The sequence below is a fragment of the Sus scrofa genome, chromosome 6 (genome assembly GCF_000003025.6).
Source record: "Sus scrofa isolate TJ Tabasco breed Duroc chromosome 6, Sscrofa11.1, whole genome shotgun sequence".
NCBI lineage: Eukaryota > Metazoa > Chordata > Mammalia > Artiodactyla > Suidae > Sus > Sus scrofa.
Window position 1 is genome coordinate 135,207,605 of NC_010448.4, and position 12,383 is coordinate 135,219,987.

The 12,383-nt window shown below is 44.6% G+C and overlaps 1 protein-coding gene across 2 annotated transcripts in view; it reads right to left on the reverse strand.

Annotated features, from left to right (window-relative positions):
- The window catches only part of GIPC2 (GIPC PDZ domain containing family member 2), an 88,534-nt gene extending 78,307 nt beyond the window's left edge, over positions 1-10,227 (reverse strand). Inside the window, exon 1 of one of the 2 annotated variants that reach the window (XM_003356421.5) lies at positions 9,878-10,222. In XM_003356421.5, the coding sequence (XP_003356469.2) occupies positions 9,878-10,117 (240 nt within the window). In that variant the 5' untranslated portion in view covers positions 10,118-10,222. Of the gene's footprint in view, positions 1-9,877 lie in introns of both variants that reach the window. The other variant, XM_021096422.1, reaches the window with a different exon arrangement.

Genomic DNA, 12,383 nt, shown 5'->3' on the forward strand with positions numbered 1-12,383 from the left:
GTAAGGGATGGCAAAGGAGCCACCATCTGAGTACCAGGTAAAAGAGGCTTGGGGAGGAGTTGAGCCCTGCCCAGGGGTTCAGACTTGATTTTAGAGTGGTTCACACACCTGCTGGGCAGCTTATAAATAGCAAACTTATTGCTAAAACTTATAGCACACAAAGCAAGCCTTACCCATGTCTTATCTTCCTGATAGCAATGAGGCCTATATATGGCAGCTGGCAAGACTTTCCTTCCACTCCTCAAAATGAGTCATGGTTTGGGGATTTTTCTTTTCTTTTTTTTGCTTGAGCTTTTCATATGAAAATGAGGCTGACGTTCATGAGGAATAGTAAGCATCCATAATGATTGTAGTATATTTAGAATCTGTCAGATGGTCCTGAGCAATTATGCAGAAACTACCATTCTATTTAACGTAAACCAAACTTTAAAAAAAAAATAGCAAATAGAACGATGGACTGTGTTTCAACTTTATAAAACACCAGACAGGGAGTTCCTGTTGTGGCTCAGTGGGTTAAGAAACCAACAGAGTGTCTGTGAAGATGTGGGTTCAATCCCTCTTCGATCCCTCACTTCACTCAGTGGGTTAAGGATGCAGCATTACCATGAGCTGCAGCATAGGTTGAGGATGCACCTTGGATCTGGCATTGCTTTGGCTGTGCCATAGGCCAACAACTGCAGCTCCGATTCGACCCCTAACCAGGGAACTTCCACATGTTGAGGGTGTGGCCCTAAAAAGACAAAAAAATTAAAATTTAAAAAATAAATAAAACACCAGTCAGGGATCATTCCTCTACCGAAAAACACTTGAGTTATTCTTCCTGCCTACAGAATTTGTAGGTAATTTCTCCAAGGACACCTCCAAGGACATTTGTAGTCTCATTTTTCTCTGTATCTTTAGCTCCATCTCCTACTACATCCATTATCTTTTTTCTTTTCTTTTTCTATTTCATCATCTACTTTTATTTATTAAACTTTATAGAGCAGCTAAGCCATCTAGCAACTCTGAAAACAAGATTTAAAAAACAAACAAACAAACAAAAAACCCTCCCAGCCCTCGGAAAGAGGGAAGTAACTAGATTTAATACAGTGTGTTAATGCTGTGTTAAAAACATGCAGTAATGCAAAGCTCAAAAAAAAAAAAATGCAGTAAAGAGTATCAAATATAATCTAGATTGGCAGATTCACAAGGTAGGCTACTTGGAGGAGGTGACAATTGAGACTGGTGAGATGATTAGGAGCTATCGGAATGAAGGAAGAACATCATGAGAAAAGGCATAGAGAAATGAAACAGTTATATATTCTGGAATAAAAAGGGGACTGTTAGATGAGATCAGAGCAGTGGGTCCAGGGCAGGACTATAGAGGCAGGCAGGACCAGGAGACATTGTTTGGCTAGTGGGAGTTATTTGTAAGTGCTGTGGTCTCAATGTTTGTGTCTCCTCCCCCAAAACTCAGGAGTTGAAATCCTAGTGTGAATGGGTGGGGCCTTTGGGAGTTGCTCAAATTATGAGGGTGGAGCCCTCGTAAATGGGATTAGTGCCTTATCATAGAGACCCCAGAGACACCACTGGCCTCTTCCACCACGTGAGCACACAGCAAGTTGGTTGCCAGGGATGAACTAGAAAATGAGCCTTCACTAGAAGGTGAGCGTGTTGGCACCTTGATCTTGAATGTCCCAGGCTCCAGAACTGTGAGCAAGAAACTTTTGTTGTTTATAAGCTACCCAGTTGGTGGTATTTGGTTATAGCAGCCTGAAAGGAATAAAGACAGTAAGTAACTGGGAGCCTTGTAGGTTTTTGAGACTGGTATGATCACAGCATCAATATTAAAATAGAAGATGGGGGGAGTTCCCTTCATGGCACAGTGGTTAACAAATCCGACTAGGAACCATGAAGTTGCGGGTTCGGTCCCTGCCCTTGCTCAGTGGGTTAAAGATCCGGCATTGCCATGAGCTGTGATGTAGGTTGCAGACGTGGCTCGGATCCCACGTTGCTGTGGCTCTGGTGTAGAACGGTGGCTACAGCTCCGATTAGACCCCTAACCCAGGAACCTCCATATGCCACGGGAGCAGCCCTAGAAAAGTCAAAAAGACAAAAAAAAAAAAAAAGATGGGTGGACTCAGGGAAACCACAGTCAGGGTACCCCTTTATAAGCTGCATTATAATAATCCCTCAGTGCCTTCCAACCAAAAACCACCAGTAATTATCATTTCCAGTTTACTGTTTCTTGCAACAAAGGAGACAACACACCTTGGGAAGAAGGTCTGAGTAAGAGAGTGTTGGGAAGGATGTGAGCTTGTGTGAAGTGAGGTTAGCACAGCATGTGGGGGCAATTTTATGATTCAGTGTCTTAGTAAACCTGTCCTCAAGATGGGAACACCTGTCAAATCTAAAACTGTGGCTGGGAAAAGGAGCCAAGGTCATTACATCAGGCCAGACCAGGGATGCCTGGTCATTTTTATAATTTGAACCATGTGCTTTTGTCTCTGTTCAGACATGATTACAGAGTAGTCTTATTTCTGTCTGATCCATCAGTTATTTCGAGAGGCCTTATCTGAAGTTGATGTCCTAGAAAATCACTTATGTCCAACAGGAAACCACCAAGGCCTGCCTGTGAGTGTCAGGCCAGCACCCAGATGTCAGGAACTGACTTTCTTTCTCACACTCTTCCTACTCAATTTTGTCAGGCTTGCTTCATAATCCTCAGATCTCCATGGTAAAATTCGCACTGAACTCCCGATGCCTTGATTTTGGGGTGTGTGTTTGTTTTCATTTTTCCTAGGAGAGCAGTATACAAATCACTGAGCCCCATGTTGCTGTTCTTCCAGGACTTCCCATTTCTGAACCAGAAAGACGCAGTTTGACTTGCCAGTTATCTGCACTGCTGGAAAATGACGGTGTCTGCAGCACAGTTCGTGTCCTCCAGAAATGCCACAGAAATACAGGATATTGACTCTCACAAGGGCTTGGTGCTGGTGCCAGCAAGGTGGGAAAAGCAAACAGTTTCAGTTTCTGGAAAGCTTTACAAGGTAGCACTCCATACACAGTAACTCACCCAGGAAGCATTCTGCTTGCAAACAGAACCTCAAACCTCATAATTTCTGCAAGTGTAGACACACAAGCATTTGATACAAATAACTTTTACTTAGCTTCCAGGTCTCCACATTTTACACTCTTACCACTCCCCATTCAAGATATGAGTGGTGGGAGTTCCCCGTTGGCCTAGTGGTTAAGGATTCAGCACTGTTTTACTACTGTGGCTCAGGTTTGATCCCTGACCAGGGAACTTCTACATGTCACAGAGGCAGCCAAAAAATATAATATATCTGAGTGATGTCCCGCTACTCCAGCTGTTCCCTCCAAGAAGTGCTAGTCTCTTTCCTCACACTACAAAATGTTTTAAATTGTTTGGGGTTAGTAGATGCAAACTACTACTAAGCATGAGGTCTTACTGTATAGCGCAGAGAACTATATCCAGTCTCCTGGGATAGAACATGATGGAAGATAATACGAGAAAAAGAATGTAGGGGGGGGTGTGGGTGTGTGGGTGTGTGTGTGTGTGTGTATGAGACTGGGTCACTTTGCTGTACAGAGAAATTAGCACAACATTGTAAATCAACTATACTTTAATAATAAAAATTAAAACACCTATATGATACCACATTGTAACAAGTACTAAAGCTTTATGCCAAAGTTACAGGATTTTGAGTATTGTATTTGTGAGGAAGCTTTTATTCAACAACTTTGAGCTCTAGCTATAATTCAGGTACCGTTCTAGGCCCTTGGGGATGCATCAGTAAACAAAATAGACAAAGTTCTTGCCTTTGTGGAGCTTATATTCTAATTCTTGGGAGAGGAAAAAAACAATAAACAAAACAAGTTAAATACACATAGGATGTTAGTATGCTGTGGAGGAAAAAAGGAATAAGAGTGTGCTATAATTTTAAATAAGATGATCAGTCCCAGCCTCACTGAGAAGGTGACATTTGAGCAGACCTAAGGAAGAAGGAGTTCCCACCGTGGCTTAGAAGTAACAAATCTGACTAGTATCCATGAGGATGTGGGTTTGATCCCTGGCCTCACTCAATGGGTTAAGGATCAGGCGTTGCTGTGAGCTGTGGTGTACGTCACACACACAGGGTTTGGATCTGGCATTGCTGTGGCTGTGGCATAGGCCGACAGCTGTAGCTCTGATTTGACTCCGAGCCTGGGAACCTCCATATGCTACAGGTGTGGCTCCCCCCCCCCAAAAAAAAAGAAGAAGAAGGAAGAGCATTCTGCAAGAAGAAGTTCTGGTAGAGATGAGAGCCAGTGCAAAAGCCCTAAGGCTCCAGAATTCACGGAATAGCCAGGAGGCCAGACTGGGTGGAGCATAAGGACTGGTGATGTTAGCAAGACCTGTGACCATCATCAGACTTTGGCTTTTGTTCCAAGTGAGATGAGGAGCTATCAGAGTTCTGAGCAGAGAGATGAGATACAGAAGGTATTTTACTGGAGACCACAACTGCTGTGTGTTGCTATAAAGGAGAAATGAGGGAGTTCCCATCGTAGCACAGTGGTTAACGAACCCGATTAGGAACCATGAAGTTGCGGGTTTGGTCCCTGGCCTTGCTCAGTGGGTTAAGGATCCCGCGTTGCCGTGAGCTGTGGTATAGGTTGCAGATATGGCTCAGATCCCACGTTGCTGTGGCTCTGGTGTAGGCCGGTGGCTACAGCTCCGATTAGACCCCTAACCTGGGAAACTCCATATGCCGCAGGAGCAGCCCAAGAAATGGCAAAAACACACAAAAAAAAAAAAAAAGAAAAAGGAGAAATGAGGTAACAGGATAAGGGATGCAACAGGTGGCAAGAGGGGTTTTTTTTTTTTGTTTGTTTGTTTGTTTTAAGAGAAATAATACCCTGATTGTATGTTGAATACATGATTTGAAATGAAAATCATAATTCTTGCCATTTCTGCTTCCCAAGTGCACTGCTTATTTTTTCCAAGTACACTGCTCTGTTTGATTGCTTTATATATTGAAAGAGACGGACTACATTTTCTTTTTTTTCTTTCTTTTCTTTTTTGTCTTTTTAGGGCCGCACCTGCAGCATATGGAGGTTCCCAGGCTAGGGGTCTAATCGGAGCTACGGCTGCTGGTCTACACCACAGCCACAGCAGCAATGCGGAATCCGAGCCGCATCTGCGACCTACACCACAGCTTATGGCAACACCGGATCCTTAACCTGCTGAGCGAAGCCAGGGATTGAACCCACAACCTCATGGTTCCCAGTTGGACTCCTTTCCGCTGCGCCACAATGGGAACTCCAGGACTACATTTTCTTTATTCATTCATTCAATGGACTACTTAGTATCATATCATACACAAAGTAACATAACCAAATCAAAGTTAATAATTTCAGAAATGTATAGTTTTCAGCTTCTGGACATGTAACGTATCTGACTACAAAAGTGATATCTTTCAAACTCACTAAAGCGCACTTTCAAATTCACTCTTTTCCCATAATCTTTCTTCATAAGGGAATTAAAAAGACATGTCATGACACAAACTACCTGTCAAAAAATTACAACAGTCAAAGAGTAAAATGCCTCTTCAACAAACTTTATGACTACAGCTCAAGAGTTTAGTGATCAATTCATTTATGTATCCTGAATATTTTATTTTATTTTTTTTCTTTTTTTGGCTGACCCTGAAGTAAATGGCAATTCCCAGGCCAGGGAGCGAATCCAAGCCACAGCTGCAACCTACACCATAGCTGTGGCAACGCCGGATCCTTAACTCACTGCACTGGCTGGGCATGCAACCAGCACTTCCACAGAGACAAGCCCACAGTGGGAACTCCAAGCATCCTGAATATTTTTTAAAAGGCATTAAACTTTCTGTAAATTGTCCTCCCAGCATTTATAATTTAACAGGTAACTCATGTTAACAGTTAACATTTATGAGTTAACAGTCTTTTTTTTTTTTTTTTTTTTTTTTTTGTCTCTTTAGGGCCGCACCCACAGCATATGGAGGTTCCCAGGCTAGGGGTCTAATCGGAGCTGTAGCCACCGGCCTATGCCAGAGCCACAGCAACGCCAGATCCAAACCTCGTCGGCAACCTACACCACAGCTCACGGCAACACTGGATCCTTAACCCACTGAGCAAGGCCAGGGATGGAACCCGCAGCCTCATGGTTCCTAGTCGGATTTGTTTCCATTGAGCCAGGACAGGAACTCCGAGTTAACAGTCTTGTAGATGCTGTTAGGTTTCTTTTTACTGAATTGCTCATTTAGCTGTTTAGAAAAATGACATCAGCTCTAAGATATTTTTGCATAATTGGTCTTCTGTTTCAAGGTAACGATTACAGACTGCACCCTGCAAGCAATTCCTAGGTTTCATTAAGTTCCTCCTTCAGAACCAGGAAATAGGTGAAGCCCATATCATCAGTTTCACAACAGCCATTTTTTGAGGCAGTATTTTGGTGAGTCTGAAGCTTTACTTGAAAAGATCATTTGTTTAAAAACGAAGTTTTGCTGGATTTCTATCTGAAATTTGAGTGCAGTTAAAGAATCCACAGCTGCTATGTAATGAACTTGGAACTGGGAAATCTTGATTCGAATCCCAACTCTGCCCCCCGGCCAGTCCAGTGACTCTGGGTAAGCTGCATGACTTCTCAGAGCCTCACGTAGCTCAGCAGTAAAATACAAAGAATACTAGCCTCAGGGCTCTGATGAGGATGGAATGAAATGACTGCCCTGTAGACTTACATGCCTCGCACATTCTTGGGTGCATTACAGACTCCCGGTAAGTCTGCCTGGTTCAGGTTGAGCCAACTCCTTCCCTTTTTCCCTCAGCAGAGAGTATAGCTCTTCATACAATGCTATCTGTATCCTTCTGACCACCTCTCTAGAGGAAAAGCAGGACTGCTGAGATAATCATATTAGGGAGAGAAATGGTTTGTGTTTTCTCCATCAACATCTCAAAAGTTTACACCGTTACTCCTCTTGCTGGGGGAATGGGATGAGAAATGAGATCCCACTGGAGTGCATTTTATTTTAATAAATTACTTGTTTCAGAAGTAACTATTGAGGAGTTCTCGTTGTGGCTAGGAGTAACGAATCTGACTAGGATCCATGAAGACTCAAGTTGGATCCCTGGCCTCACTTAGTGGGTTAAGAATCTGGCGGTGGCTTCGTGAGATGTGGTGTAGGTCACAGATGCAGCTGGGAGCTGGCATTGCTGTGGCTGTGGCATAGGCCAGCAATTGCAGCTCTGATTCAACCCCTAGCCTGGGAACTTCCATATGCTGTGGGTGCAGCCCTAAAAAGACAAAAAAAAAAAAAAAAAAGTAACTATTGAGATACTTTGACATTTACTATGATGCTCAATACTATATCCTGATTATACTTAACTCTTTTAAATACAAATGGAAAACCTCCATTAATGTTGGCTATATGCATAAACATACTAATATATATCTAGAGTTATAAAAACTTATGAACTTTGATAAAGCATATCAAAAGACCTAATGTTTATTTTATCTTGAAAGTCTAATTCAAGTCAGTGCATTGGAAACAAAATGCTGAGCATGGTTGCCCAGCTATTTCTGAGACACCCTGGAAAACTTAGGAAGCAATATAGCAATATAACTTCATGGAATCTGGAGCCAGGGAAAAAAAACAAAAACCTGGTTTAAACCCAGGCTCTGCCACTTATTATGTGTAATTGTGAAGCTCTTTTGAACCTCAGAGTATTAGTTTCCTATCTGTGAAGCAGAGCTAATAATAATATATCTCAGGGATTAAGTAAATTGAATAAAGTCATGCATCTAGAGGTCTGAATAATATTACATTATGAGGGGGAAGACTTAAAGCAAAGAAAGTAAATTTTGGAGTCCCTGGTTATCACAGAGACCTTATAACTTAAAGCTGTCAGTTAAGAAAGCTAACAAGCTCCGAGTTTAAATAACAGCCCAGTTCGTTGTTGTTGTTGTTTTCTTGCTAGCTATGGGCCAATCACATTGTAGATCAGCCCCCCCCATTCAACTGTTAGATAGTAATAATATTAGTTACAATTTGTTAAGCACTGACCATACACCACACAATCTGATAAGTTTATATATGAGCTCCAGTCTTTCTTTTTTTTTTTTTTTTTTTCTTTTTTCGCCTGGTCTTTTTAGTGCTGAACTCATGGCATATAGAAGTTCCCAGGTTAGGGGTAGAGCTGCAGCTGCCAGCCTACGCCACAACCACAGCAACTCCAGATCCTCCAAGCTGTCTGCAACCTATACCACAGCTCACAGCAAGGCTGGATCCTTAACCCAATGAGTGAGGTCTGGGATCGAACCGGCTTCCTCATGGATACTAGTCAGATTCTTACCCGAAGGAGCCCACAATGGGAACTCCTGAGCTCCAGTCTTTACAATAATCCTTCAAAGTAAACATTCTTATCTCTATTTTACAAATGGCTGAAACTGAGAGAAGTTCAACTTGTTCAAGGCCACCCAGCTAGCATGTGGTAGAACTTGCATCCATATCCACATTTATCAGTTTCCAAATCCTGTCCTTAAATTACTCAATGAACTACCGGCCACCGACCTCTCCCAGAGGGGATACAAGAATGTTATTCCTGCAAGAGTGCCTTTTTTTTTCCCCCAGGCCACACCCACAGCATATGGAATTTCCCATGCTAGGGGTCAAATCGGAGCTACAGCTGCCAGCCTACACCACAGCCACAGCAACGCTGGATCCTTAACCCACTGAGTGAGGCCAGGGATGGAACCTGTATCCTCATGGATCCTAAGCAGGTTCGTTAACTGCTGAGCCCTGGAAGAAACGCCAAGAATGCTTTTTGAATTGAAATGTCCTATACAAATGTGAAGTATTACTGTTAATACTCTATTATCAAGATAAGTAATTCACAAAACGTGGTTGTGATTTGCCCCTCAGTGCCTGGGAACCCTTGAAGAACAAAAGATTAGTTTCAAGGTCTCTTTCACCTCCTCTTGGAATTTTGCCCTGGCCTCAATTTTGCTTGACCCAGCTGATAAATGACATTAAAGAACAGATAGCCAAATGCTGCTCTGTGCCACTCAAAGGCAGCTCTCTGCGGCGCTCACAAATCCAGGGCAACAAGATTTGGTGCTTTTCCTTGAAATGTGGACAAACTGTTTTCTTGGGCTAACTTCTCACCCTTGTTCATTGGCAGTTAGCTTGGTAAGTGTAAATAAAGTGGTCGACACAAATGTCCACACAAACTAGTGCTTTGGAAATCAGCCCATCCTAAATGCTAGTTCCAGGCACACGTGCAATCGACCTAATTAAAACAAATTTCAGTCCCTTTTCAAGGATATGGTGTAAAATTCAGAACTGCTTTCCCCTCTGAAGGTTGGGTTAACTAGTCCCTCGGAGTTAAATTTAACTCCTTCGTTATCCACCCTTGGAATAATAAGCTTCTTGGAAATACCAACGTGTTGATGCGAGCGAGTCATGGCACAGGAGGGGCAAAGCAAGGCTCGGTTTGATATCACCTGGAAGGCACTCCCCAGCCGCCCCAGAGCTGGAGATGCTCTGCATGGTTCTCGCCCCAGTGAAGGAAGCAGGAGGGCAAAGTCCAAATAAAGTGAGGGCGCTGAAGGCGCCAGCCGCAGAATCTGGAGCTACTGGAGCAGGCTCACGTGCATGCGGAAGAAAGGTAGCCCCCAGGCTCCCAGAGGCCGGAAATGAGACTTTCTCTGGTCCTGGGACTTACCGCTTCCCTTCCCAGTAAGGGCTTCTCGCTCCCCATCCTGCTTCCTACCTCGGGAACCGGGAAGTGTAGCTCCCGCAGCAGCGGCCAGTTTAAGGCTCCCCGGCTCCAGGGAGGGGCCGCGTGAGGCTGAGCCCCTGGCGCTTACCTCGGACGGCGAGATCTCAAACACGCCCGCGATCTTGGCATAGAGCTCTTTGATGCTGGAGAAATCCTCTACTCTGCCCGTGGCGCTGCCGTGGGCCAGCTGCGTGTGGAAAACCAGCCTGCGGGTGGGCACCGTGGGGTGGGGGAGGCTGCTGCCAGCCGCATCCGCCTGCTCGCCTTCCACCAGCCGAGAGGTCTCCTTGCTCTTGGGTTTCTTCTTTCTCAGCAGCCCCAGGGGCATCTTGCCTGGCCGAGGGCGGGCAGCTACCTGCGCTCCGACTGCTGCCTCCTTGGCCTGGGCCCCCGGACTTTGCGCTAAGGGCCTGCCGGCTAGGGGCAGGTGCAGCCTGGGCTGGGCCAATGGCAGAGGCGCTTCCGCCTGGCCCCGCCTGGCCCCTCGTGGTCAAGGCCCCCTCCTCCTCTGGGAGGAGCTGCACCTGCACGCAGAGCAGCCACCTGCCCGCCCTCTTGATGGATGCGGGAGAAGGAAAGTTGGACCCTCAGGACAGGAAATGTTGCCTATCATTCCAGTTCTGCAAGAAATAAACCTTCAGCCACTGCCAGCTGCCCCCATGGTGTGCCCTGAGGGGAATTCAGGAAGGAGAACACGAGGAAGCATTCTGTGCTTTGGTTATTGGCCTTAGAAGTTAAGATGCCTATCGAAGGAAAAAGTGCAATGAGTCCTGACGCGTGTATCCTCCCCTACTGAGTATATTTAGGGCAGAAATGCACTAAAATCTTAATTTGAGATGTCTGTCCTTTGTGATTAGCTGTAATCTTTTGATGTTTCACAACATGGTTTTGTGGGGGAGGGGGGTTCCCCAACCAAAACTCCTGTACATTCTGGCTTCTCCCTTACCCCTTCAGAGTAGTTCCTCAGAGCTATCTGAGAGGCTGTCTCTTTGGATATAGCCCTTAGTAAGGTCCCCAAATGAAACTTAACATGACATTTTTAGGTTATGCAGGTTCAGTTGATAACCTATTCCCAAAACTCATCTCCTGGCTTCTCTCCCTCCTTTAAAAAATGGCTCAATATCTATAGAAGCCTTAGGGTGCTGATTCTACAGAACAGCATATCTTAGAATACAAAGATGCTGGCCCCTCTGGTGATGGTCAAAAATGTGTGATAGGCACTCACAATGATTGGGCCATATACCTTCATGTCTGTACACTGGGGATAAGAATTTTGTGTGTGTGTGTCTTTTTAGTGCTGCACCCACGGTATATGGAGGTTCCCAGACTACGGATCAAATCGGAGCTGTAGCCATTGGCCTACGCCACAGCCACAGCCAGATCTAAGCCACATCTGTGACCTACACAGCAGCTCACAGCAACACCATATCCTTAACCCATTGAGTGAGGCTAGGGATCGAACCCGCATCCTCATGGATGCTAGTCAGATTCGTTTCCACTGAGCCACAGCGGGAACTCCTGTGTATAGGAATTTAAATGGATGACAATCTCCATCTTTCTCATCTGTACCTTAGACACTGCAAGGCAGAATTGGAAGGGAAAGTTTTGAAATTAGTGCCACACTGAATTCATAGTCAAACACCCTTAGCCAAGCCCTCAGCCACTCTCTGTAATTGTTTTTACTTTTTTTCTGGGCACTTTTCTCTCCCAAATGTTCAGCACTCTCCCCAAGTGATTTGCTCCACCTCCTACCTCCTTGATCTCTCCAGAAAACCTTGTCTCTTATTCTACAGAGGAAGTGGAGGACATTCAGCCTGACCTTTGATCTCCCTCAATGCTCCAATCCTTGAGGCACCCACCTCCCTTCTCCAAACTCTGAAGAAATCTCTTTATTTGACCTTCGTTCTGATCTCTTCTTTCCTCAGGGATCTTTGCGTTTAAGCCACCTGTCGATTTCCTGTCTTTCTCCTCCTACCTGGTGCCACTCACTGATGGTCAAATGTCGCAATCTGTTACATTGTTTTCAAGTCCTTGACCACTCTGTCCCTTCAGTTTCCTCTGCATTATCACCACAATGTGAAACAGTCTTAATTTATTAACTGCATTTCTCCAATTCCCCCCTTTGGTCTCAGACTCACTGTGAAATGACTTTGCCCCCATACTCTACTGAAGTTGCTCTGACTATGGTCAGCACTTAATCATAAGATGTGATATCTCTTTTCTTTCTTTCTTTTTTTCTTTTTTTCTTTTTTCTTTTTTTTTTTTTTTTTTTTTTTTTTTTTTGTCTTTTGTCTTTTTAGGGCCGCACCCATGGCACATGGAGGTTCCCAGGCTAGGGGTTCCATCAGAGCTTTAGCGGCTGGCCTACACCACAGTCACAGCAACACAGATCCAAGTGGCGTCTGTGACCTACACCACAGCTCATGGCAATGCTGGATCCTTCACCCATGGAGCAAGGCCGGGAATCAAACCTGCGTCCTCATGGGTGCTAGTTCAATTCGTTTCCACTGAGCCAGAATGGGAACTCCCTGATCTCTTTGTAGTCTTTATCTTACTTGACCTTCTGGAGCATCTAACTATATTGGCTATTTTAT